The sequence below is a fragment of the Bipolaris sorokiniana genome (assembly GCF_000338995.1).
Source record: "Bipolaris sorokiniana ND90Pr unplaced genomic scaffold COCSAscaffold_1, whole genome shotgun sequence".
NCBI lineage: Eukaryota > Fungi > Ascomycota > Dothideomycetes > Pleosporales > Pleosporaceae > Bipolaris > Bipolaris sorokiniana.
This window is the reverse complement of record NW_006911895.1, coordinates 919,378-944,226: the sequence shown is the minus strand read 5'-3', so window position 1 is coordinate 944,226 and position 24,849 is coordinate 919,378. Positions and strand designations below refer to the sequence as shown.

At 51.2% G+C, this 24,849-nt stretch overlaps 11 protein-coding genes across 11 annotated transcripts; 4 read left to right on the top strand and 7 right to left on the bottom strand.

Annotated features, from left to right (window-relative positions):
- Positions 1–37: 37 nt before the first annotated feature.
- Positions 38–2,746, bottom strand: COCSADRAFT_32031 (uncharacterized protein). The gene is made up of 2 exons (XM_007695988.1): positions 1,721–2,746; positions 38–1,656 (listed from the first exon to the last, which is right to left on the bottom strand). Exons 1-2 carry the CDS (start codon positions 2,320–2,322, stop codon positions 237–239), a joined length of 2,022 nt encoding a protein of 673 aa, XP_007694178.1. The 5' UTR covers positions 2,323–2,746; the 3' UTR covers positions 38–236.
- A 1,159-nt stretch (positions 2,747–3,905) lies between these two features.
- On the bottom strand, positions 3,906–5,957 carry COCSADRAFT_195126 (uncharacterized protein). The gene is made up of 3 exons (XM_007696469.1): positions 4,732–5,957; positions 4,456–4,675; positions 3,906–4,392 (listed from the first exon to the last, which is right to left on the bottom strand). The coding sequence occupies exons 1-3, from the start codon at positions 5,887–5,889 to the stop codon at positions 4,121–4,123; spliced, it is 1,650 nt and encodes a 549-aa protein (XP_007694659.1). The 5' UTR covers positions 5,890–5,957; the 3' UTR covers positions 3,906–4,120.
- A 1,001-nt stretch (positions 5,958–6,958) lies between these two features.
- On the top strand, positions 6,959–8,850 carry COCSADRAFT_32029 (uncharacterized protein). Its single transcript, XM_007695987.1, has one exon. The coding sequence runs from the start codon at positions 7,299–7,301 to the stop codon at positions 8,652–8,654; it is 1,356 nt and encodes a 451-aa protein (XP_007694177.1). The 5' UTR covers positions 6,959–7,298; the 3' UTR covers positions 8,655–8,850.
- Positions 8,851–9,354: 504 nt separating this feature from the next.
- On the bottom strand, positions 9,355–11,063 carry COCSADRAFT_105613 (uncharacterized protein). The gene is made up of 8 exons (XM_007696468.1): positions 10,919–11,063; positions 10,790–10,853; positions 10,678–10,737; positions 10,500–10,598; positions 10,256–10,449; positions 10,171–10,182; positions 9,796–10,113; positions 9,355–9,745 (listed from the first exon to the last, which is right to left on the bottom strand). Exons 1-8 carry the CDS (start codon positions 10,949–10,951, stop codon positions 9,644–9,646), a joined length of 882 nt encoding a protein of 293 aa, XP_007694658.1. The 5' UTR covers positions 10,952–11,063; the 3' UTR covers positions 9,355–9,643.
- A 108-nt stretch (positions 11,064–11,171) lies between these two features.
- COCSADRAFT_208333 (uncharacterized protein) lies at positions 11,172–12,107 on the top strand. The gene has a single exon (XM_007696467.1). It carries the CDS (start codon positions 11,313–11,315, stop codon positions 11,931–11,933), a length of 621 nt encoding a protein of 206 aa, XP_007694657.1. The 5' UTR covers positions 11,172–11,312; the 3' UTR covers positions 11,934–12,107.
- Positions 12,108–12,292: 185 nt separating this feature from the next.
- COCSADRAFT_60316 (uncharacterized protein) lies at positions 12,293–12,775 on the bottom strand (the record flags this gene model as incomplete). The annotated part of the gene is made up of 1 exon (XM_007696224.1): positions 12,293–12,775. A coding segment is annotated over one exon (483 nt), but the record flags the coding sequence as incomplete, so codon positions are not given.
- A 1,611-nt stretch (positions 12,776–14,386) lies between these two features.
- COCSADRAFT_195121 (uncharacterized protein) lies at positions 14,387–17,574 on the bottom strand. The gene is made up of 3 exons (XM_007696466.1): positions 15,812–17,574; positions 14,970–15,738; positions 14,387–14,902 (listed from the first exon to the last, which is right to left on the bottom strand). Exons 1-3 carry the CDS (start codon positions 17,404–17,406, stop codon positions 14,609–14,611), a joined length of 2,658 nt encoding a protein of 885 aa, XP_007694656.1. The 5' UTR covers positions 17,407–17,574; the 3' UTR covers positions 14,387–14,608.
- A 223-nt stretch (positions 17,575–17,797) lies between these two features.
- On the bottom strand, positions 17,798–19,181 carry COCSADRAFT_32025 (uncharacterized protein). The gene is made up of 3 exons (XM_007695986.1): positions 18,746–19,181; positions 18,281–18,512; positions 17,798–18,220 (listed from the first exon to the last, which is right to left on the bottom strand). Exons 1-3 carry the CDS (start codon positions 18,857–18,859, stop codon positions 18,198–18,200), a joined length of 369 nt encoding a protein of 122 aa, XP_007694176.1. The 5' UTR covers positions 18,860–19,181; the 3' UTR covers positions 17,798–18,197.
- A 781-nt stretch (positions 19,182–19,962) lies between these two features.
- On the top strand, positions 19,963–21,978 carry COCSADRAFT_32024 (glycoside hydrolase family 76 protein). Its single transcript, XM_007695985.1, has 3 exons — positions 19,963–20,430; positions 20,481–21,184; positions 21,238–21,978. Exons 1-3 carry the CDS (start codon positions 20,340–20,342, stop codon positions 21,790–21,792), a joined length of 1,350 nt encoding a protein of 449 aa, XP_007694175.1. The 5' UTR covers positions 19,963–20,339; the 3' UTR covers positions 21,793–21,978.
- A 134-nt stretch (positions 21,979–22,112) lies between these two features.
- On the top strand, positions 22,113–23,835 carry COCSADRAFT_105599 (uncharacterized protein). The gene is made up of 3 exons (XM_007696465.1): positions 22,113–22,835; positions 22,896–23,249; positions 23,304–23,835. The coding sequence occupies exons 1-3, from the start codon at positions 22,158–22,160 to the stop codon at positions 23,460–23,462; spliced, it is 1,191 nt and encodes a 396-aa protein (XP_007694655.1). The 5' UTR covers positions 22,113–22,157; the 3' UTR covers positions 23,463–23,835.
- Positions 23,836–23,903: 68 nt separating this feature from the next.
- COCSADRAFT_56374 (uncharacterized protein) lies at positions 23,904–24,735 on the bottom strand (the record flags this gene model as incomplete). Its single annotated transcript, XM_007696218.1, has 3 exons — positions 23,904–24,054; positions 24,163–24,450; positions 24,512–24,735. Coding segments are annotated over 3 exons (663 nt in total), but the record flags the coding sequence as incomplete, so codon positions are not given.
- Between the last annotated feature and the right edge of the window lie 114 nt (positions 24,736–24,849).

The following is a 24,849-nucleotide window of genomic DNA, read 5'->3' as shown; positions in this document are numbered from 1 at the left end:
GTTGCTTCAACCATCACTCTGTCTTCAAGAAATCTTGGATGGAAAAGGTAAATTTCCATGCATTTCGTGACGTGATGCCCGAGATGAAAGAAGCGCAACACGATGTACCATCGCAGTTATGAACAAGGGGAATCAACAAGCCTATTTACAACACGCTCACATGCATCAGATATAACCCAAAAGAAAAGCGAGAAAAAAAAGAACAGCTCCGTCTTTCCCCCTTCAGTCCCCTTCTCTCAAGTCCGCTGCACACTGCTCACAATCGTAGGCTCATCATCCTTCTTTCTCACCCATTTCTCCTCGTCGACCTTCCGCTTGGAGTTCCGATCGCTGCCATGACCACGACTTCCTCTTCCGCGCCACGGTGTGCCACCACCATTTCCGCCGTTACCACCACCAGCCCCTCCACGTTTCGGCCTTCCATCCTGTCCGCCACGGCCACGGCCAACCTGGAATTGTATGCGAGTAAGCGGGTGCTCGACCCAATCGACACCCTTGAGACCCAAATTGTTCTTTTCCCAATCACTCAATTTCCACGCCTGGTACAGTCCCATTAAGCGCTGCTGGTCGATTTCCTCTTTGCCGGGTCCAAGCGAGCGCGTGAGCTTGAGGCCGCGCAGTTCAGGGACCCAGGCTTTGATGTATTCGCCGTGCTTGTCGTAGTCAAGAGCTTGCTTGACGGGGTTGAAGATGCGGCCCTGGCGGGGATCGTTGCCCACGCCTGCTACGTATTGCCAGTTTCCCCAGTTGCTGGCTGGGTCGTAGTCGACGAGGAAGCATTCATACCATTCTGCGCCTACGCGCCAGTCGATGTTCAAATGGGATGAGAGGAAGGAGGCGACGTTTTGGCGGGCGCGATTCGATGTGTAGCCTGTGACAAAGAGCTCGCGGTTCGAGGCGTCGATGAGACCGACGCCTGTTCGTCCGGAGCGGAATCGCTCAAAGACTTCAGCTGTTTTTGCTGGATCGTCGCCTGGGCCCTTTGACCATTTCAGGTTTTTCCATTTGTTGTCGCATTCTTTTTGGTCGATAGTTTGGATGCCGTAGAGGCTGAACATTTTGTACCCAAACTTTCGCATGCAGAGACGCATATAGTCTCGCCACAACAATTCAAATCGAACGGCTGCGGTGCCTTCATTTTCGCCTTTGCCGTAGCCTGGTACTTTTTCTCCTGGTCCTCGCCCCTCCTCAAAGTCAAACATGGCCCAGTGAACTTGACGAGCCGTGATATGGCCTTGTGCGAGGTAGGCCGAGATTTTAGTACTGAAGTCGAGACCAAGCATGCCATTGCGCGTGGCTTTGTAGGAGCTCATTGCTCCTGTTCTGACTAAATGTTCTATCCGGTCAAGACCATTTGCTTCGCCGCCAGAAAAAGGATGTGCTGATTGAGCGTCGGTCGGCCATACCGGTGGCACTTTCAGAGTGTATGTTGGGTCTTTTAGCAATGGGGTAAGTAGAGCATTTTTTAATCCTTCCAAAGTCGAGGGTATAGTAAACGGCGATTTTTGCGGCGGTATCCTGGAAGGAAGCGGGGGAAGTTGTGTGGGGGTGGGTACGGTGTTTCGGGGTCGGTCGCGTAGCGGTTCTAGGCCCTTTCGATATGTGGTGTAGACATTGGGCAGTTTGGAGATATCTTCATAGTAGGGTAGATCCCGGCTATTTTCAGGTTAAAAAAGGATTACTCCGACTTGACGTCATTCAAAGGATTTGGGTTGCTTACTCGTCCACATAATACTTCTCGTCGACCCAAACCTTAAAATCTACACCACGCTGTTCTGTGATCTTTTTCAGACTTGCTGCATCATCCTTCTCTTCGGTTGCATCATCGTCTGTAATCCAAACTCCGCTGATTATACCCTCGTTTTCGTTTTTGTCGTACCAATCCAGTATGTCGGAGACCACGTCGGGAATTTTTCCGACACGCATCTCCAGGCCTGAGCCACAATTTAACCCCGCAAGCTTATCTTTGAGATTCCATACCCCATCGGCGATGAATTTTGCGCGGTGAGGGCCTGTCCGCCACACTCCCGCCTCTCTACTGCGTGCCTCAGGGTATGGACATTTATCGGATGGTGAGGAGAGAAAGCCCGAGACTTCGATCTGGTTGGCGGGGAAGACAAAAACGGGTAAAAGGTGGGTGAAATTTGTGCGGCCGTGTTCCGAAGTCAGCGAATCATCGCGATGCCGCCGATCGGAGCTTGACGAAGATTTTGAACTCGGTCGGCTGGTCTGGAGGGATGCAGCGTGGAATACTGGGTTATCTGAGAGGCGGGCATCGCGGCGCAGTATGTACAAGAGGATGCGAGGGACTCTAGGAGTCATAATCGGGGCCTCTTCGCTGTAGGTACTGAAAGTGCGTGTCGAGCAGAAGGAACAGAGGAATAAATCGCAGGTGTTGCACGGCGGCCAGGAACAGCTACGTCGTAACATCAAGGTTACGATGCATGGAGAGTCCAGGAGTAGCGGTAGTTTGGCAAAGACATTCCAGTGCCAGCGGGCAAAAAAAAAGATGAATAGAGTTGTGTAGCTTCAGAGCCAGTGGGACAGCATGAACCTATGATGGCGACAATGGAGCTTCACATCGAAATTTCTGGGGCACGAGATGATCGAAGCACTAGAGGGAGCCCTAAATGTCATCTGTCAACCACGTTAGGACAGACCCCACTGCAAGGGGTGCAGATGGTCGAAACTGAGGAGATCCGGTTCGAGATTGGTGATGCCTGCTGCAGCATCGCTGGCCGGGGTTATGACGTGAGGGCCGAATTAGCGCGCCGCCACACTCCGCCATGCTTGGGCAGGCCTGCTGCAGGGACGCATATCGAGCGACTTGGGACGGGCCGAGCGTTCGTGGGCAGCTGTGGATGGCAGCGATGGGCGTGCTACAATGAAGCAGCGGAGCGATCGCGAGACATTGTTGTGGCTACGCCATGCCCGCTCAAGTAAGGCGGCACGAAAAGCTGATAGATGGCTCGGTGCCCAGATGCACCGCAGCAGGGGCCGCCAATCGTCCTGCATCTCCCTGCTCCCTCCTTTGATCTGATCTCGATATACGTCGATTCAGAGCGGCAATCGTGTGCAAGGTACCACCGCCTACACGTGGACTAGCCAGATGCGATGCTGGACATGACATCTGTCTCTTCCAAGCTTGCCACGCATCGCGGTTCATTTCGTCCTCCCCGCCACAATTAATGCCTGTATAATGCCAGGGTTCCGTTCTGGCATTCTTGACGTGATGCACAATGCTGTCCACTTGTAAGCAAGGCAACAAGAGGCCACAATCAGCACACTGACCGTATCTGTACCGCCGTTCGAAACGGCATCTGTGAGCCGTTACACTCGTGGCTTTTCCGAAATCAGCATCGTACCGTGATACTCGTTGAGCCAGCTACTGAGATAAGAGGGTGTATGCATGCGAGCTGTGTAAGGGACTACAGTACTACGGCTAGCACACGTTGGAAAACTTCTGGAAGAGCACGTGGGTCTAGGCGACATTACTAGTCACACGACCTACCAGAGAGAACCCAGTATATCTGGCTGCTAGTGGCCAAGTCCTGTGCCTACGAATGAGTATCGGAACTCAAATCGAAGCCATCATTTCACACAAAGTTTGCACTACTTTGTTTTTCACAACGTACATACCTTGATATCCGCCCCCTCCCCAGTCGCCTCACGAGATAAGGTGTATCTGCATGTATACAAAAGAAAATCATATGGACCTTGATCAACGTCAGTCCACATGTAACCGTATTACTTGCAGACTCAGCATGGATGAGCCAAGAAGAAAAAATTTCAACTTTTACAAATGAGCTTGGTCTGCCCGCACCGCTTTGGGCACCAATATGAGCATACACTATTGCACTAGATGAACAAAGTTCAGGAGTTTTGAATATTCCGTAAAGATGAATGGCGGTGAAGCCCTTAACACGTCTGAATTCGGATTCAATTATTTCTGATCTACGTTGCTAATCCCCTCCCAAAGGAGAACCGCTCGGTGACCTTCGTATGTAACACTGCACATGTCGCCAGCCCAATGGGCTTGCAGCCGTATAGTAGATCATGACACCATTTCCCACTAATGAGCGGGATGCACAACATCTGGAAACCCTGCTCCTGCTCGCCACTAACACACCGTTCGGTAGACGCCATCTTTTGTCGGCCGCTGAGCCTTGTGCTTGTGTTCCTTCCTCAAGCCCTTGCTCGCATGCTGTTTCTCGACGCTAGGATTGGCGCTTGGTTGGAACGCCGCAAGGTCAACGGCATCCGTATTCATAAGCATTTCTGTCACGCCGCAGATGTCAGTCACAAGCCTGTCGATCATGTCGATCGAGAGAGACTCTCTGACTACTACTCTCAGAATCTCAGTCTTCTCCTCGTTGGGGGGAAGCGGGTAGTCTGTCAATTCATGGTTAATCACAATTCTCTAGAATACACAGTCAAAGGCGTAGGTGCTCTTACTGGGAATAATGTATTGCTTAGCACGGAGCAGATTGCTAACGGCTTCTTGCTTGACGTGCGGGAATTCTTTGTGGAAGCCATCGGTAAGGGTAAAGGCTACGACGGGTAGACCAGGGTTGTAAGCTTCGCTCGTAGCGCCTTCTTCGTATTGCTCCTTGCCCTTTTCGTACTTGAAGTCACCCTTTTTGCGGTGAATGTCGCTAACGCAGCGGTACCAGCCCTGTGGTATGACATCAGTAGTTGTCTCAAGTTTGTTTATAAGGGGTTTGTTCTTACCGTGTGTTCCAGCGCCCTGCTCAATAGACGGGCATTAGCCAAGGTGTTTTCCATAATGCTGCGGTATCCCGAGAAACCCAGATGAATCAGGTTATAGTACTGCGCAATGACCTGCGCACCTGGTCGTGAGAAGTTCAACGTGTACGACTCCTCGGTTCCGCCCAGGTAGTGGAGTTCAAATATCAAATGCTTGGGTAAATAGCTCTCATCTCGCCATATGATCCATCCAACACCGGCATACACAAGTCCAAATTTATGCCCACTGGTGTTTATGGACTTCACTCGCGGCAACTCGAAATTCCATTTCCTGCCCGCCTTTGCATGTGTAAAGGGGGCAATGAAGCCACCTGATGCGGCGTCGACGTGGATTGGAATGTCGACTCCAGTCTTCTTCTCGAATTCGTCCAAGATTTCCGAAATCTCTTCAACAGGCTCATAATGACCGGTGTAGGTGGAGCCGAGGATGACGAAAACTCCGATAGTGTTCTCGTCGATATTCTCCTTGACTAGCTTGGGGTCTAGGCGGTAGGACGAATCCTCGCTTACAGGAAGAATACGGGCCTCGACCTCAAAGTACCTGGCAAACTTCTCCAGTGCTACCTGAGCATTGGCACCCATGATGATGTTTGGGTTGGAAGTGTCCTTGCCCTCTGCCCTTCTCTTTTCCTGCCAGCGGCGCTTCATAGCGAGTCCACCGAGATGAATGGCCTCACTGGAGCCAGTGGTGGCAGATCCAATTGCCTTTTCGCCCTTTTGCACACCCCACATGTGGGCAATGATGGATACACAGCGAGCATGCATGTCCATCATGGCCGGATACTCATCAGCATCTGACAGATTCTTTGATATGTTTTCAATCATGAGCTGCTCGCCCTCTCTCTCCATGTAGGTGCCAACGAATGAAGCAAGGTTAAGGCTAGGCCGTCCGTCTAGGTCGAGCTCATCTTTGAGTAGCTGGTGAACAACATCGGCTGGGGCACCGTCTTGTGGAATTTTAAACTTGGACAGTTCGTTGCCAGCAGCATATCGACTGGAGTAAGGGGTGATGTGCGAAGTTGCTCGGTTTTCGGCATGACGTCCGCCAGCCTTGTGCATAGGATGGTCTTTGAGCGTCGTTAAGAGCTCTTCCGTGTCAACGTGTCTTGCTAGTCCTGCCATTATGAGAGATTTCAAAGTTGGGAGTAGAGCTGTGGTGCTTTAGGATGGTTGCAGTGTCTACATCCGTGCGACACAGGCGTGGTAATTATATAAAAACCACAGGTAGTAGTAGTACATGCAATTGCAATTTGTTGACATGACGACACATTGTATCGGCTCCTGCCCGTATGTTCACGCCAATAACAATAGGGAATAGACAGCCCGTTGGAATTTGAAAGCTTGACAAAAGCTTGTTTTGGCATTCCACTGAGGGTGACAAATGACCTCACAGCCAATCACATCCTTAGGTCCGAGGCCCACTGTGGGTAGCTTTTGTTAGTAACGTCGACCAAAAGTGTGGTCAGCGTTATTTTGGGCATATGCGCAAGCCTAGAGCTGTAGATTTGAGTGACTTGGCCGCGTAAAATTGACGCACAGTGACGAAGGTGTCTGAATAGCGGAAGTAAAAACAACGTCACCACTAGATGTACATGTGTGTTTGTATATGGAGAAGGCATCCACAGTTCTTGGCAATGATTGCTGGTTGCATGCGCCTAGAGTGGTGTATGGTTGGTGGGTAGGTAGTAACACTTGACAGGAGCATGAGACCGAAGAATTGGTCGTCCTCGTTGTTTGTGGCTGACACAAGCGTGTATGTACGTAGTATGCGTACGTGGTTTTGATTCAATAGCTTCCGTGTGGAGATGATGGCAAGCTTCTGTGCGGGGAACTAATCGGATGGCGAGCTGCGTATGTGCATGCATCGAGTACGTATCTGAGTGGGGTGACAGGCAATGCTCTAGCCAAGAGCCGCGCGCTTTCACGTGATCTTTCCATCTTTCATTCCTTCACTCTTGGGTCCAATGCAGCATGGCTCACAACAAAATGTTCCTGAAACCCAAAGAACGAAACATGTGTATGCTAGAAGCTGTTACAGTCCCAACTGTGTCTGAATGTATCGAGTGATGGGCGTGGGAGGTGAGAGATTGATGATTGGTGACGTCACGTCAGCGCATTGTCATCTTGTCTCATCCGCCGAGAACCGCGGGGAAGCATTGACTGACGCGTCCTTTGTTGCAGCCTGGGACCACTGCGTACACTACATTTGACTTTCTTCACCGCGTGTCAGCCTGGAACTTTGTTTTCTTTGTTGACATCTTGTCTTCAACTCAAGCATTCCCCATCACTTGCTGCTCTTCCTTTCAGTGCGTCCTTTGCCATAACGTTCAAGTCTAGACTGCTTGATTTCGTCTGACTTGTGGGGTTGCCACGCACCAACCAGTCGGCCGAATATCTCAGCGCCATTGCTACGCAGTGGTGTTGTAATCGACTTGTCGTGCTCTTAGCTCCATTGGGGCACTACTTGTAACCCTCCCTCTGTCTGCTCCTCCTGCCTGTCATCTCAATTACCCTGCAATTACCAGGCCAACATGCGCTTCTCACGAGTTGTGCCACTTCTGCCCTTGGCAACCGCTTTTGTCATTACCGAACCCGAAGTCTTCTCCAAGATTGAAAAGTCGGGACGGCGGCTTGTTGACAATGCCCAGACTATCCTTGATGATGCACTTAGCAAGGTCAAGGATGGAGCACAGGATGCATATAGCAAATTCCACCATATTGGCTACGATGTCGAGGCATGGCTAGAGAGCGAGGATTTTGAAGACAACGTCATCGACCTTGGTCACCCCCATGGTCCTCACCATGGCAAACCCGACCATCCGCCACACCACGATAACCCTCACCACCCACCGCACCACGACAAGCCAAACCGAACCGTTTACGAGCTCATCAACGAGAGCAAGTACACTACAAAGCTGGCTAAACTAATCAACGAGTTTGATGATGTCGTCGAGTTGTTGAATGGCACTGCAGCCAACTATACCATTTTTGCTCCGACGGATGAGGCTTTTGAGAAGATCCCTAAGCATCACCCAAAGCCATCAAAGGAGTTCTTGAAGGAAGTCCTCTTGTACCACGTCACTGACAGCCTGTACCCTGCTGGTCGCGTTCTCCACAGCTTCACCATCCCTACTCTGTACACAACTAGCAAAAACCTCGGTCACGCTCAGCGTCTGACTCCCCGAGTCACGTTCAAGGGCCCCACAATCAACTACTACAGCCGCCTTGTAGCTGTAAACATCTTTGGAACTAACGGCGTTGTTCACGGCGTCGACCACATCCTTGTGCCCCCTCCCAATGTTGCCACCATCATCGATCTGCTCCCTGGCTCCTTCAGCACACTGGAGCTTGCTCTCACAAAAACTGGTATATATGACTGGCTCAACACGACCGAGTACGAGCACAACGGCGGCACCTTCTTCGCTCCAAGCAACTACGCTTTCAAGAAGCTCGGTACTCGAGCCAATGCCTTCCTTTTCTCAAAGTACGGCGAGAAGTATCTCAAGGCTCTCCTAGAGTACCACTTGGTCGTCGACCAGACCCTTTACACAGATGCCTTTTTCGATGGATCCGATGACGACGACGATGAGTCTGCTCAAGACCGCCCAGACTACTACCACTACGACCTCCCAACCGTGCTGGATGATAAGTACCTCGCCGTCGATGTCACGCGTTATGGACCCTTTGCCGAGATCCGAATCAACGGTTTCTCGCGCGTTACTATTCACGATGGTGTCGCCAGTGACGGTGTCATCCAGGTGGTTTCTGATGTTCTCATCCCACCCAAGAATGCTGGTGGCGTGCAAGTCTTCTGGGAAGGCGAGGAGCTTGATGTCGAGGATCTCAAGGAGCGTCTTGAGCCTTTTGTTGACAACATGGAGTTGTAGAGTTGCACACCCACCCCACCACCATACATCTCGTGTTGAAGTGAAGAACGGATTATGTAGCCACTGTGACATTGGACAATCTTTACACACATTTCCACTTTTACATAGCCTTGTCTTCATATTGAAGCAGGCACCTCACACTAGAACGTGTATGGTTTTAGGTAGCTCAATGAATAAGAACAGTTTCGTCATTGGAACAATGTTGGTTTACGTGAATACCATGCTCTCTCTCTCTCTCTCGGTGGATTGTTGAAACTGGAAAACCCAGGCTAAGCGGGCTACTAGCCTACCAAACTGAGTAACCTTTACTACAAAACATCAGCACCGCTACTATATAATTTTTTAAATAAAATTTAGGACTGGATAAATACGCTAACTCATTGTTGTCAATGCCTATGTGGATGATAAGTAGCTGCCTTCGCAGGCAACTACTACGAGAAGCAGCGCAAACTGGACCTGATTGAGAGGATAAAGAAAGGGAACGGCTTCTCGAGGCCGAGGAAGTTTTCTAAAATCAGCAATAAGGAGCTAAAGGGCTTCTATAGTGTCTTCATTCCTGGATGACATGCTCCACTAAGGGATCTGTCATAATATTGGTGGTGTTGGGCGATCTTGTCCCCGACTTCATCGTTCGACTGGGAGGCATGGTGATATGAATTTTAGAAGAAAAACCAGACAATCAATCCACATTGTACTGACTGTTGTATATCACCTGTGGAGGAGAACAGCTTCTAGTGACAACAGCTCAAATAATCTTTGTATTGGATTACTGCTCTATGTAAGAAAGAGCAGCCAAAGTACGTATATGGTGAGTCTATGGGCTAGGCTCACCGCAGACTAGTGCAGAACAAGTCAAATGTACCGAAACGAGCTCGGTGAGCAGTATTCTCCTGCACGACAGCATTTAATTGAGATACAAGTCTCCACCATACCCTTAAGCCTTACGCCAAACCAGCGCGAAAACGAACCAAAGTTGCCAAGGTCCGCTCTTAAGAAAAGTCTTCGCCGCCCTCCTCAATCGTGTTCTTGATCCGCAGCAGAAGCGTAGTCTTCCACTTATCCAACTTGCTCAGCTGATCGAATTGGAATAACTACACCGCACATTAGCACTTCTCCCTTCTCAAACACAATAATCACATACCTTGTCGGCAAACATTTCCTGGTCGCCATCCTGCACCGCCGCCGTAAGATCAACCAGTAGCGCATACTCCCTCTGCTGCTGGAAGCTAGGATCAATCTCCCTGTACTTCTCAAGCGCGGTATTGACGCCAACTTGGTCACCTGTGCACAACTGGCAGATACCAGCCTTGAGTAGGTATTCTTTGACGGACCAGCGCATGAGATTGTTAGCGATGGAGGCTTTTGCGACTTTTTCATAGAGCTCAATGGCCTTGTAGTAGTCTTTGCCTTCTAGGGCAATGAGGTCGGCCGTCTTGAGCCAGAGCTTGTTTGCGAGTGCCTGCGAGTGAGGGTTAGTCTTAGCCAAAAAGGTAGAGGATGTCTGGGTGGTCATTACTTCGGCATTGTCCTAGGTCCGTGTTAGCGTCCATGTTCTTTCAAAGCGTTGAGCGATGGGGGTATATAAGTATATGGAGACTTACGCTCTCGTACCAACCAGCTGCCTCTTCGTAAGCAGCTGCAGCACGCATGTTGTCGCCAAGCTCTACTTCGTAAAGTTCGCCGAGATTCTGCTTGTGAGTAGCTGCGCGGCGGAAGTTGCCTTTGTTGCAGTAGTGTGTAATGGCCTTGTCTAGACACCTTGCCGCCGCCTCTGGGTCATCTTTCCGGTAAGCCTCTGATCGTATTAGCTACGTATACATATTAAACAGTCTATGAGAATCCTACTGAAGGCATCTGTCAAAGTGTTTGCCTCATCGTCAGGCTCGTTCAGGTGTTGGCGTTGAACTGATGCTGCTTTCTCGAAGGCTTCACCGGCTTCCTTGCCTGGAGCCAGTTAGTATCTCAGAGTGAGGCTGAATTGAATAGTTCTTCAATCAATATCTTTGGGATTCCATATACATACCCATCTTTTGCATTCGAAACGCATTTGCTGCGGCGATGAACTGTTCGGCGGCTGCCTCGTCTGTCACGTGCGTCAGTGTTACAACACTCGCATGTCATCCGCCAGCCCTTACACTTCTCTTGCTTTCCTCCGAAGAAACTGAAGCCACCCGATGCCTTCTGTAGTGACGTCTCTGCCTAGTAAAGCACACGAATATCAGTTGTCTGCATGGTGGCTGAGTCGGAAGAGGAGGAGGCCCCACCTGTCGCAGCAATGCCCTGGGGTCACCGGCCATGTTTGCTGAGTGTGCGATATACGGTGCGTAGTAGCGGATATATGAGAAATCTTTTAGAAGAAGAGAAACTGTATCGAAACTTGGGTTGGAATAGGTGGCTGCGCTTGCTGTCTTCATGGGCGATGACGACCCACGCTGGGCTGGTCCATGCGAGACCCGCGGGGCACCGCCAATGGCGCACTAGTGCTTTGCAGCTGCCTCAACCACGACTGGACTTTTGGCGACGACACCGTTCGTGTTTCGTCTGGGCTTCAGCTTTTTTGGGGCGGTGATTTCAGAAAACGAAACAAAATTCAACTACAAAAGTGAGAAAAGTTGTTTCCTTATAGCGAAGTTCCCTTTTACGGAACCAAAACGCATCATGGCAAATCGTCGCGTCTTTGCGGCTGTGAAGCTCTACAAGCCGACGCAATGCTTGCAAATACGGTCATTTGCGCCTTCGACTCTACGGCTAGAAAAGGACTCCAAGGAATCTGCACACCCACGGAAAAACCTCGGCATCCATCCCAGCGAGCTCGAGCAGCTTCTCGCAGAGCCCACCTGGTCCGTCGAGTCCCTCCTCCCACCAAAGACCCGTGCTCCCGATGCCCCGCAAGTCACTTCGCAGCAGCTACACCACCTACTACGACTATCAGCTCTCCCGCCCCCGGGGACGCCAGAGCAAGAGAAGAAGATGCTAGATACGCTAGCAGCACAACTATACTTTGTAGGCAAGATACAAGAAGTGGACACTACTGGTATAAAGCCTCTCCGGGCTATACGCGACGAAACTGCGGCTGCGGAAGAAGAACAAAAAATTACATTGGAGACGCTCAAGGATGCATTGGCCAAAGAGAAGGTTGTGGGACGTCATCACAAGCGCATACAGCGTGACAATACACCTGTCAATGCGAAAGACGTCGAGGACTGGGATGTGCTAGGCTCAGCCGAGCGGAAGTCCGGCAAATACTTTGTTGTCGAAAGCGAACGCCCACAGGAATGAGTCGCTCAGCATTGGCTCTCACCAAGATCGAAAGGCATGCGCTAGCGCTATCGATTTGCACAGATCCCATACTACAATGGCTACTCAAATTGCCTAGCTATGTCCAGAACGACGATTCAAACACCAAACGCCTCATAATATTTGCAAAATCATAGTATCCGTAAAATCCGACAACGATCCAAGGGAAACAAGACGAGAAGAGGATATTCGCCCATCCCAAACCTTCGTGATCAAAAGGTTGACTCGAAACGCTAAGCAGCCAAACCGGAGAACAAGAAGACCAGCTTCAGTATCGAAGCGTAACCAGAAAAACATATACTCAAATTCAAACACGGAACACCTCCTCTTCACATGGGCCATAGATCAACCTCCTTGTTGCATATTCTACAGCGCTTCACAACGTGTACTCCAACACCGCAGTCACAGAAGGGCGCTTCCTTGAGATCGGGAAGCTCTGGTGTTGGCAGTCGAGTCAAACGAGGTGTTGGAGGAGGTGTTGGTTCTTCAGGAAAGTAAAAGCTTCTCTTCTCTTCTCCCGACAGTTTCCTTCTTGGCTCTAGGGCCCTCTGTATGATTGCCGGTTTCGGCCTGACTTTGGATGAATGCTTGGCAGAAGTCACGTGAGGTATTGAGTAGGATTCCCTCTCTCTGACTTTTGGTGCACTGCAACGTGAAGAGTCGTAAGAGTGGCTTCTAGAGGACGACTTTATGCTATCCGTTGGGTACAGGACAAAGTCGGTATATGTCTGGGTTGGTGACTCGACCTTGCGGGCACCCCCACCGCGACGACGAGATTCCGCAATCTGGACCCCGGCTTTATCATGGTACATTGTCTGGCGGTATCTACGGGTCTCTTCATGATATGAAGGGGGGTTTGATGTGGACTGAACTTGCTGCATTGGCAGCGACGGCGACGGCATGGTAATCACTGAGACCAGCGGCCAGTATGTGATATCAGAAAAGAGTTGGGAGTCTTTGCTTAAGGTCTATGAAGGACCTTGGAACTATACCAAGCCTCGAAAAAAGGTGTTGTGGGGAGTAGTTGGTAATGTGATAGTGGGGAGTGAGGAAAGGAGTGATGAGGTGGGAGGTGGGCGGTGCAAGATATATGTGTGCAAGATTCTGCCAAGCATTATCCCACCTAGTACGCACCCGGCCTCCCTCCCCCACCACTACCCCTCTAGGCTGCTCTGTCCTACAGCATTTATCGAGTTCCAAGCTGTCAATAAGCTCATATCTTCTGACATTGTCTCTGAAATAATCGAGGCAGCATGAGTTTAAGAGATAGTGTGGTACTTTTAGACATTTCTGTATTGGGAATATCGTAGTGCAGTTTCTTATATCGAAGCTGCTACGAAGCGCCCAACATGAGAAAAGCGGAATTTGGAATCTTTAGGATTAATGAGACGAGTGAGATGGCTCGATGCATCTGGTTTTGGGAATTATCTGCCCTTTGACGTCGTCGTCGCCCGTTGGTCTTCATCCATGTCTCTAACATGCCGTTTGGAAGGAGTAATCCAATCACTTTTCGAACCTCTTCACCATCTTTATTCACTTAGTGATACTCTGCGTGATTTTACTAATCTCTTGGTAGTTGTTTTCTATCATGGTGTGGTAACATAGGAATAGCAGATAGAAAGGTCTACTCGAATCAGCCCCTATTCAATAAAACAACGCGCATCAAGCTTTAATATAAAGTTAAATCTGCGTACGCGATCATCTTGGTATTATCTAAATACTCTTCCTTCTATATTGATTATTTAACCATGCCTAGAGACGTTAAAATATGTACACGCGTGCAAGTACAACTATTGAAATTTAATCATCGCTCTAGGTAGTTTTTCGTGGCGTGGTAGCGTAGTGGTAGCAAATAGAAAGGACTATCCGGGTCAACCTCTAGCCAATAAAACACCACCAACAAAGTCTCGATAAAAAAGCCAAATTCACACTCTATCCTCTCAGTATCATTTTGAAACCTCTCCCTTCGATATTGATTATTGAAGTATACCCAGAGACATTCGCACATGTACACGCATGCAAGTATGACTCGTGAAATTCAATCGTCCAGCCCACGTGATGACGTCGCCATCTCTCTGTGACCGCCCGCTGGCATTTCCCCCACCACCCCTACTCCCCTGTCTCGGGCCATCCCGCCACCATCAACTCCTGTGACAAACCCATCATTGTTATTCTTAGAAAAAAGAAGATAAATAGTGGGGAACTCGAAACGGTGCTTGATAAAAAAACACACTCAAATACGATGTGATATTTATATATAGTTATAACTAGTTATATATACGTATGCATACATGCTTATGCCGAGAAATACGTAGGCACCAACGATACGACACGAGACGACGCCACACTGTCTTCTCCTCCAGATATTTTCTGCTAGACGTGTAGTTATACCAAGCTCAGATGCAAAGTAATTGTTTTCAGACAAGTAAACAAGGATGGGGTCTTAATTCAGTATAGAAATACGCGTGGAATTGGATATATCTATAAGTCCAACGAACAAAGAAGCAAAAAAAGTCTGTCTAGTACATTTGTGATGCATGCGCCATTGTAATTCATCGTTTTTCCTATTTTCTGAATCACCATGTCCTTTCCCCGATTCCTCCTTCCCCCCTTTGCCAGTTCAAAAAAAGAAAGATGAATACAGCTGGTCGTTCTGCTTAGTAAGGAATGCCTTCGTACTCGCCGTAACCAAGTGCAAGGTTCATGTTCTGCAAGCACTGGGTTGCGGCGCCCTTGAGCAGGTTGTCAATAGTGGCGTTGACGACGACACGCTTTCCGGAGCTGTGGACTGCGAAACCACCGATTTCTACACCGTGTTTGCCGGAGATGTTCTTGACAAGTGGGGATTCTCCGACAATCTTGACTAGCTTCTCGCCGGCATAGCGGTCCTGGTACAGATTGCGGATATCCCGGGAGGTCATGGTGCGGTTGAGAGGGATGGAGATTGTGTGCTGTAAAAAAAGTTAGCAAGGCCAGGTGATATGGGTGCTGAAATCGAGAGATTAGGACAAGACTTACGTGAATACCCTGGAACCAAGCAGCAACATGGGGGATGAAGGCTACCTCAAGGCCTAGTTGGCGTGAGATTTCCTTCTCGTGGATGTGGTCCGTCAAGCTGTACGGAATGAGGTTGTTCTCAAGATTCTTGACATCGTTCTTGGGGCTGGGCTTCGTGCCTGCTCCCGAGTAGCCAGAAACACCAAAAACAGTGGGTTGACCGCCGATGAATTCAAGGAGAGGTGCAATGCCAAGTTGAGCTGCTGTAGCATAGCATCCAGGGTTTGCTATCCGCCTGGCGTCTGAGAGCTCTGAGCGATTGACGGTTTCTGGTAGCCCATAGGTCCAGGAGCTGTCGAATCGGTAGTCAGCGCTCAGATCGACAATGACGGGATCTTTGCCGCTCTCGTTGATTGCATCAACGAATGGCTTGCAGACGCCGTTAGGAAGAGCCATGACCCAGCAGTCTACCTCTCCGTTCTCAGCCATCTTCTTGACGTCTTCGGCTGAGAGGTTCTCATAAGTAATCTGTCGCTTGGTGTAGCCTTCGAGCTTCTTGCCAGCAAGCTCACGTGACGATACATGGCGCAAGTCCATGTTGGGATGTTTATTAAATAGCTCAATCAGAGCTTGACCTGTGTAACCACGTGCGCCAATCAATGCGACCTTGGCAGGATAGTCCCTGCTCTTGTGCTTGATGCCGTATGGAGGGTTGGGGTTAGTGGTCTCCATGGAGCGCTTTGCGGTAGTAGCGAAGCCTCGGGTTGATGCAGGTGCAAACCTGTTTTGTCTACTTGTTAGGTTAGCGATGAAGATCAACAGAGGCTTGCTTGAAGGAGTGCGCTGAATGATTTTTTGCGTACCTCAGACCAGGCCTTGTAGACGAACCAGCAATGGTAGTGTATGCGCGTGTCTGCTGGCCCTGCTTCAAGCTCGCTACAAAGTCGGCTGCCCTTCGGAACTGAGCGTCAAGGCTGTCCTTCAACATGCTGCGGCCCTGCTTCTGGTAGTTCTCCAGTAGCGAGAAGATTTCTGAGGACTCGGCTGCTCCCCACCAGCAAAAGATTTCCTTGTCACGGCGAAGGAAGCCATCCGTTTTCTCCAGGTGCCACTTGACATAGTTCTGTGACTGGTCATCCACAATCCAGTAGAGCTTGGGGTACTTTTGCTTCATGCGCTGGAAGACCAAATCGTTCAGGTTGTTCAAAAAGGCGTCCTTGGTCATGCTGAAGTGGGACAGCTGGGCGAACTCTCCCTCAGCCGTAGGGGGATACACGACAGCGACAACGCCCATGGAGTCATCATGGAAGACCTCGAACGGACGGTTCTTCAAGTTTTGGATGTATCGGTTGACAGCATCACTTGCTTCAGCTCCCCGGCTCTTGGTAATCCCTTCAACAAGGGCAGAGACATCCAAGTCCTCAAACTTGCTGATTTCTTTAACGCTGCCTCCATTTCGAATGAGAGTTCCACTTCCAGTGTGGGTGAAGAGCTCCTTTCCGAGGTTGGATGGGTGAGTAATGGCAACGCTGGAAGTGCGTGGGAGACCGTCTAGGAGCTTCTTTGCCTCCACAATCTTGAGCTTGGTGCCGTACTTGACCCACGACTGCTTCATGTAAGTATCGTACTCGCCCTCGAGGTTGATGTGAGGGATGAGCTTGGACTCGGCATTGAACAGGCCTCCCTTCTCGGATAGGTAGATGACCTTGAGAGGCTGGAACTCGCGTGCCAAAGCTGCGGCAGCTACGTCGGCGTTGATGTTGAGGATCTGGCCGTCAATTGTCTCGCCCATGGAGCAGAGGATGGGGAGCTCCTTGTTCTCCAGAGCGTCCATGATTTGCCTCCTGTTGACATTGGTGATGTTGCCAACATACTTCCATTTGTCCTTGTCCAGGTAGTCCGCCTGCAGCGCACCAGCGGTGATGGGGCGTGCAGGGACACCCCAATCGCGCTTGAGGGTCATGACCAAGTCCATGTTTGCCTCCAAGAAGAGCTTGCGGGCAATGCCCAGCGTCTTCTTGTCCGTGACGCGAATGCCATCAATAAAGTCTGGCTCGACACCGCCTTCAAGCAGTAGCTGGTTCATCTGGGGACCAGCGCCATGGACGATGATAGGATACAGGCCAATTGCGTGGAGCTGCTGGAGGGCGAAGCAAAGCTCTTCGAGGTGGTCGGTGAGAATGGCGCCTCCGACTTTGACTACGGCGAATTGGTGTGGTGAGACGGAGCGGAACTGGCCCAGGTACTGGTCGACTTCGCGGCGGGAGCTGGAGCTAGCCAGCAGGTTGAGGAAGGCGGCATAGATGGACGAGTTGCGGCCATCCTTGGAGGACGTATAGAGGCGGGCGGGCGTCGTGGTTGCGACGAGGGCTCGCGGGAGGGCTCGCCGGGCTTGGGGAGTGAGGACGCGGTGGGAGGATCGTGCCGCTACACGGCCAGCTCGTACAATGCTCTGCATGATGATTGTGAGTGCTCGCAAGAAGCAGAGGCTACCCAGGCCCAAGCCGACTACTCAATCAGACACAAATTGACTACCGTGACTGGACGGTGGGGACTGGAGGAACGGGACCCAGGCCGATGTGTGATATGACGCCGAAGCAACAAAATTCGCTCCGCCCGCCGCCGTTATCGCTTCTTCCCCAGACATTTAGGCCAGCGAGCACTTGTCTGGCTCCAGGGGCGTGCGTAATGGCCATTGGTCATCCAGCATCGCCCGCATGCAGCCCACACACCCTCTCGCACCCGCATTGCACTGCACTGCACTGCGCTGCACTGGGGGACGGGGGAAGAGGAGGCACCTGGTTGTGTCACTGTTCGGCCGCAAGGCTAGCTCTAAAGCTGACATGGGCCTCGGATGCTGCTCCTGGCTTCCTCACAATCATCATCACAGTCACACATGTCGACACGCTTCCGTGCATGTACATATAACAACAAAACTCCATTTGCTCATCTGGCCATCATGCGTGGAACTAGCCTCACCAGACTTCGCAGCAGGAGCGGCCCGTTCCATGCAAATCGTGCTTTACAGGATTGCGGCACAGCCATGCGAGTGCAAACAAAGACAAGAAAGAAATTCGACCCATCGCTCCCTATTCGCCTAAAGATAGATCCTACAGAGACGGATGTCGTTGATCATAGTGCAACTCGTAGCCACTCGCCCCCTTCACCAGTGGCTCTCCCCCTACAGACTCGCTTCATTCCGTGCCATTATTAATGTGTGTAATTCGTGGTATCTCATATAGGGAGGGCTTATTTCTTTTGCGTGGCTACGACTGTGGGCCGTGTTAGTACTCGGCAACCAAACAAACGGGGGGCTTCCAGGGCAAGCTTACCCGAAGGGACAATGATGACAATCAGCAGGATGATGATGCCGACAATCAGGCACATGCGCATCTTCATATCCTTCCACCACATCTGCTTGCGCACACGGTTGGCGCCCCTTCGGAAACCTTGGGCAGAGACAGCAAGGTTGTCCGTCTTGTCCTGCAGCGAATCTAGGCGAGCTCCACGCTCAGAGACCTTGTTGATGTTGTCGCGCATGATGCCGACGGTGCTGTCGATTTCCTGGCCTGCGAGTCAGCGGATCATGTCGCATACACACGTTTCTGTCAGTTGAAGCTGCGCAGCTCGCACATGCGCACGGCGGTCCAGGTGCTGCCCAAGGGCGCGGACCAGCGGAGTCGCTATCGCAACAGTCTCGAAACAGGCTACGTTGTGTCGAGTGCTCTTGCGGACGTGCCAGTGTAAGGCATCACTGAGTCGCTCTGTTCTGGCAGGATGGGAGGGTGACGACGTACAGCTTGAAGTGCCGCGGTGCGGTGATTACCGTTCTGCTGGCCGCCCGGCGGGCCGCTCTGCTGGCCGCTGTTGGGAATGTAGGGATCATATGGAGGTTCCTCACGGTTGGACATGTTTGCAGATGAGATGCTGTGGAGAAGCTGGGTAGCGTGCGACAGTGGCGGGTGGTGCGGATATGGAGGGTGGGTGGTGTCGGGAGGGTGTGAGTGAAGAGAGAAGGTGGTGTGGTCGAGAGAACCAAGACTCAAGAGCCCGCTCAGCCCGGATGAACGAGCGTAATGTGTCAGCTACCGTTTGAGCACTGAGGCGGAGGTATGCGTGAAACTTGGCGCAACAAGACCAAATTCGGAGACAGCGAATATTTGAGCGAATATGGGATGTTGTTGCAAGAAGCTGACAGGCACCACGGACGATTTTACCTTGGTGACGGCATTCCCAGCGTGATGCAACTGACGGCAATCACAACGGTGGCTCCAGTCCGCTTCGGGCCCGCTGCGCCACACTTCACGTGACCCGCCGCCAGCCCTCGCCGCTCGCATTACGCTTCGTCCTGTGGCTGGGGTGGCCACCAACTGCTCGTCTTCGTCAGCGCCCAAGCATGCGACACACCCGCACAAAGACGAAGACAACAACTCGTCACAGTTCCCCTGTGTACGTACTTGATTGCACGCTGTGTCAGCACGCCTCGCGGCACTTCACTTCCAGACGCTGCCCTTGTTGCCGCTGTTACGTAGCAAAGCTGACAGGGCTCCTGTACGCACCCGCCCCCCGTGCCTCAGCCGCAGGGAATACGACATTTCTTCGCGCGAGCAGGCGGGCAGTGGTTCTGGACTGCTGGCACGGCAACAGGGCGGCCATGACGAGGCCGTTTCTTTCTTTGTTTTCTAAATGCAGCACACTAGACGCAGGTTGCGCCGAGAAAGCTTGCGAAGCTTCTTGATCCCGTTAGGCGTTCATCAGCATAACCACATCCATCGCTCGAGTGTTTGCATCGCGCGTGCCTGAGCATGGCTTCGAGACGCTCCTTGCAGCAGGACAGCGGACGGTGTGCCAGTCGCCCGCCTATCAACTGGGCCTGGTGGAGCAAGGCGACGAGGCGCCAAAGGGCAGAAACAGGAGCAGAGGGCCAGTGGGCCAGTGGGCCGGCGTGCTGCCCTGATCGCCAAGACGCGTGGACTAGCCCATATCTCCGGCCGCCGCCGCCGCTGCGCCTCTGCCCTGTCGCTGCTCTCTTGCTCAGGAGTTCTGTCTTCGCAACCACTGCCCTCTGCTGCTGATCTTGTGCCATCTCCCGTTTCTTTCTTGCTACCGTCAACACGCTCGCTGCACCACCCTGTCTCGCATTTCCAGGCGCCACTCTCCATCCACCCTCGACGCTCTGCGCTTGCTCTGCTCTCCCTGAATCCGTCGCTCGTTCCATCCTCGACACCAGCCACGCCCTTCTGCCATACCCCACGTTCTACCACCTTGGCCATCTTGGCCGTATTGGCACCACTGCGCATCGCTCGCCCTCAAGCCTGGCGCTTGAATCTCTTCGCTTTTGTCCGCTAGACGACTGCGACTCCAAGTCGCATTGTCCTCCGACCACTTAACATGAAGCTGACGTCTGCGCTCGGCGCCATTGGCGCCTCGGGTCTATTGCTCTCCGGCGTAGGAGCAGTCGACCTCGACATCAACTCGCCAGGTGGGACTGCCTGCCTCATGCCTCCTACCATCTCGCACTAACATCTGTAGACTCCATCAAGCAGGTTGCCAAGGCCCTTGCTATAAACCTCCGGTCTTACTACACTGGTGACCGGCCAGGCGATGTCCCTGGTAATCTTCCAGACCCTTACTACTGGTGGGAGTGTGGTGCCATGTTCAATGCCTTCATTGACTACTGGTACTATACTGGCGATGACACATACAACACCATCACCACGCAAGCTCTGAAGCACCAGATGGGAGATGACGGCACTTTCATGCCTTCAAATCAGTCTAAGACGCTTGGAAACGATGACCAAGCCTTCTGGGGAATGGCCGCTCTGTCCGCAGCAGAGAACAAGCTTCCTGATCTCCCAGACAACCAGCCCTCTTGGCTGTCTCTAGCTCAGGCCGTCTTCAACACCCAGTATAGGCGTTGGGAGACGAGTACGTGTGGTGGAGGTCTGCGATGGCAAATCTACACTTTCAACAACGGTTACAACTACAAGAACACCATTTCTAATGGCTGCTTCTTCAACATTGCTGCAAGACTCTACAAATACCTCGGCAATGACACATATGCCGATTGGGCTGAGAAGGCCTGGGATTGGGAGCATGCCATTGGACTCATGAGCGACGATTACCATTTCTACGATGGAACCGACGACACTCAGAACTGTACTTCTGTTAACCATATCCAGTGGACCTACAATGCCGGAATACACATGGCTGGCGCTGCCGCCATGTGGAACGTGGTAAGTATCAAATAAACATTTGTTGGCGATGATCACGTGCTAATAATGAATAGACTCAAAACGACAAATGGCGTGGCCGTGTTCAGGGTGTAATGGATGGAATTAACGTCTTCTTCAAGAATAACGTCATGACTGAGGTTGCATGTGAGAACAATGGCAAGTGTGACGTCGACCAGCGTTCCTTCAAAGCCTATCTCTCTCGCTTCATCGCATACACGGCTGCCGTCGCCCCTTGGACTCGTGATCAACTCAATCCCCTCATCCAGGCCTCTGCCCAAGCTGCTGCCAAGCAGTGCAACGGAGGTCCCAACCAGACATCATGCGGTCTCCGATGGATCGATGGAGGAGTCAACGATGGTAGCTTCGGTGTTGGTGAGCAAATGTCCGCCATGGAGATTATTCAGTCATTGCTGTACACTACCAAGCCCGGTCCTGTGACCTTGGACAAGGGCGGTATCTCCAAGAGCAACCCCAACGCCGGTGACACTTCGACCGATACGCCTATTACATTCAATGTCGTTACTACTGGTGATAAGGCGGGCGCTAGCATCTTGACCATTTTGGTTCTAGTTTCGATTCTCGTTGGCGCTTGGTGGATGGTGTCATAGATTTGCATACACATCCAACTTGTATATCAGTTGTTTGGACTATGCATCATCATGCTACAGTATGTTTTTTCTCGGAAACTGTACATTGTTTGGGTAATTTTTACCGTGCTTTTCTTCAGAGATGTATTCGGATGTTTTGATCAGCGGCTCGGGTTACGTACTAGTATAATAAACACAAAATTGTTCAAAGTTAACATTCGCCAGTGAAGTCGGCTTCATTTGGACATGTCTTACCCAAACAGGCAATGTCAGTGAAGCACTAGCATTCGCTTATCTTATCCTAATCCCTGCACAAAAGTTCCAACCCCACAGTCGTTTCTTTGCAGTTTGGCCTGACAAAGGCGTCAATAGACTATACACCAAAAATGGCCGAACAAGCTACAGAGGAAGATGTTCTGCTAGCCAAGCGCATCATTTCTGCGGCTGAGCGACACGATGTGCCGGCGTTGAACATCCTGCTCAAGGACGGCTCCGCAAACGTCCAGGACCCCACGGCAACAGTAGCAACATCCCCGCTTCACGCAGCAATTGCATCTTGCGGAAAGGTCGAAGAAGGCAAGGAGGCGAGTGAGGAGGCAGTTCAAACCGTGGAAACACTCCTCCAGAATGGCGCCATCTGGAACGATCTTAACAAGGAAGACGAAACCCCAGGCTGCATCGCACTCCGTCTCGGCCAGAAAAAGATCTACGACATGATGGTCGAAGCCGGTGTCCGCGCCGAGATTCTCTTCGCCCGAATGGAAGCCTTAGGCATGGGCGAACCCGCCGAAGAAGTCGAAGAAGACACCGAAATTCTCGAGCAACCTGCCGCCAAGAAACAAAAGATATCCACGGAAGATGCCAAACCCGTCGAGCAACCCACTTCAGAAAAAGTCCTTGATGACGTCTCCCTAGACAACCACGCCTACCTCAAGAGCCAGCTCCGCTACAAATCTGGTATTCTCCTCGACGAAAGCGACAATGCCGTCATGATGGACTGGGAAACGCAAATCATGCAACGCCACGCCGAGACTCTAATCCCCAAACCAGGCCTTCGCACGATGGTAAGAGATACATGTATGAAATTTATGTGAGACATACACTAACTTCGTACCTACGAAAAGAACGTAGGTCACGGCATGGGTATAGTAGACACAGCAATCCTAACGCATGATCCCGCTGAGCACCACATCATTGAGGCTCATCCACAGGTACACCAGCGACTCCGCGAGAAGGGCTGGTACGACAAGCCTAATGTTAAGATTCATGAGGGGAGGTGGCAGGATATCTTGCCTAAGCTTATTGAGCAGGGTGTTGTGCTTGATGCGATTTACTATGATACTTTTGCCGAGGATTACAAGGCGCTGAAAGAGTTCTTTGCGGAGTACGTGGTTGCGCTGCTAGCGAAAGATGGAAAGTTCGGGTGGTACAACGGGCTTGGGGCCGATAGGCAAATTTGCTATGATGTTTATACAAAGGTATGGTGCTTTCCTGTGATTATTCCGGAGAAGATGACTAACACGGTGCGGCAGGTTGCGGAAATGGATTTGTACGAGGCGGGCTTCGATACGGAGTGGGAGGAAATCAATGTCCCAGCTGGATTGCATGGAAGCGATCAGTGGGAGGGAACTAGGAGGCCGTACTGGACCATTGATGTGTATAGGTTGCCTGTGAATACGTTTGTGAAGTAAAGCGGAAAATCTACACGATTCCGGTACTTCGTCAAAATGAAGAACGTTCGGAAACAATAATACTCCAATATTATTGGTATCAAACGAAAACTAATATAGCTGCTTACAAGAAGAAGGGGGTATCGCGTATATCCAAGCCAAATAATCTCAAAGCCCAAGATCGTCATCTAGGTCATCAAGATAGTAATACTGATTCCCCAACGGCGTCGGCAGAAACTCCCACATACTCGGAATTATAACAATACCCAGCACAATCGCAATCCTACCCTGCAGCCCCATTCCCGGAACAAGCAGCGCACTCAGCGTCATCGAAATCCTAAACAAACGCCCCAGCGGCGGCCACGGAAACCGTCGCGCATCTTCTCGATTTCGGGTTTGGATTTGACCTTGCGCCGCATACGTCATTTGCTCGAAATACCCATACTGCTGGGGGCCCGTCCGACCCGCGCGATTAAGCCCAGTGTCGCGGTGGAATCCGAGTTGGTTGTAGCCTTGGGCGTCGTAGATGGCGGGGCCGTATCTGGGGCAGCCGTGTCGAAAACCGGCCCAGGGGTTGCCGCAGACGTAGCAGAAGGAGATGCCACAGATGCATCTATGTGCTGCGTTAGCCAAGAAGAATTCTACCTTTTTATTATATCTTTTTCGTTGGCTGTAGTAAGGGGGGACATGGGGGGGAAACAGATGGGAGAAGGGATGTTACCTGATGTGATTGCATGCTTCGGCCAATTCGACGGTTGCGCCACAGGCGAAGCAGCGTTGATATCCTTTTTTGAGGACTATTTGCTTGAAATTTTCGTCTACATCGTTTGAGCCGCATGTGTGTGCTGGGCTGTTCTTGTCTAGCAGTGTCTTGCAGTGCACACATGTCCAGCCGCCGCATTCTTCTGCCTTGCAGATTGCGTAGGTGGTGCTGGAGAGTGCGTCTTTGACATTGGACGATGGGTGGAGGAACCGGGCACAAGACGTATTTGCGCAGTAGAGTCGATTTCTGTTGCTTTTTTGTTAGACGTTGCTTCTAAGGAGTCTTGGGAGATAGTTTGCAACCGTACTTTGCCAAAATTGAGTACTCGCCTTGTTCCTTGTTGTGATATGCTAATGCTATATCAGCAGGAATGTGGTCTTTGTACTCATCCAGCAAGAAAACCCGATTGCAACATTTTGGAGAATAAAGACTCTCATCGTTGGTCGCGTGTTCGAAGAAGCTGGCTATGTCGTCTGGGCAGACAAAGTGCGCGCCACAAGGTGCTTTGATGAAGGGATCGTCTTTGCTTTCGTCAGACATGCAGATCACACAGCTCTTAGAATTATCCACGATTTGAGGTAGTTCATCGTCAGAGAGAGGAAGACTGTTGTTCGTGATTAGATTTGCATCGCTAGTGGAGTTGTA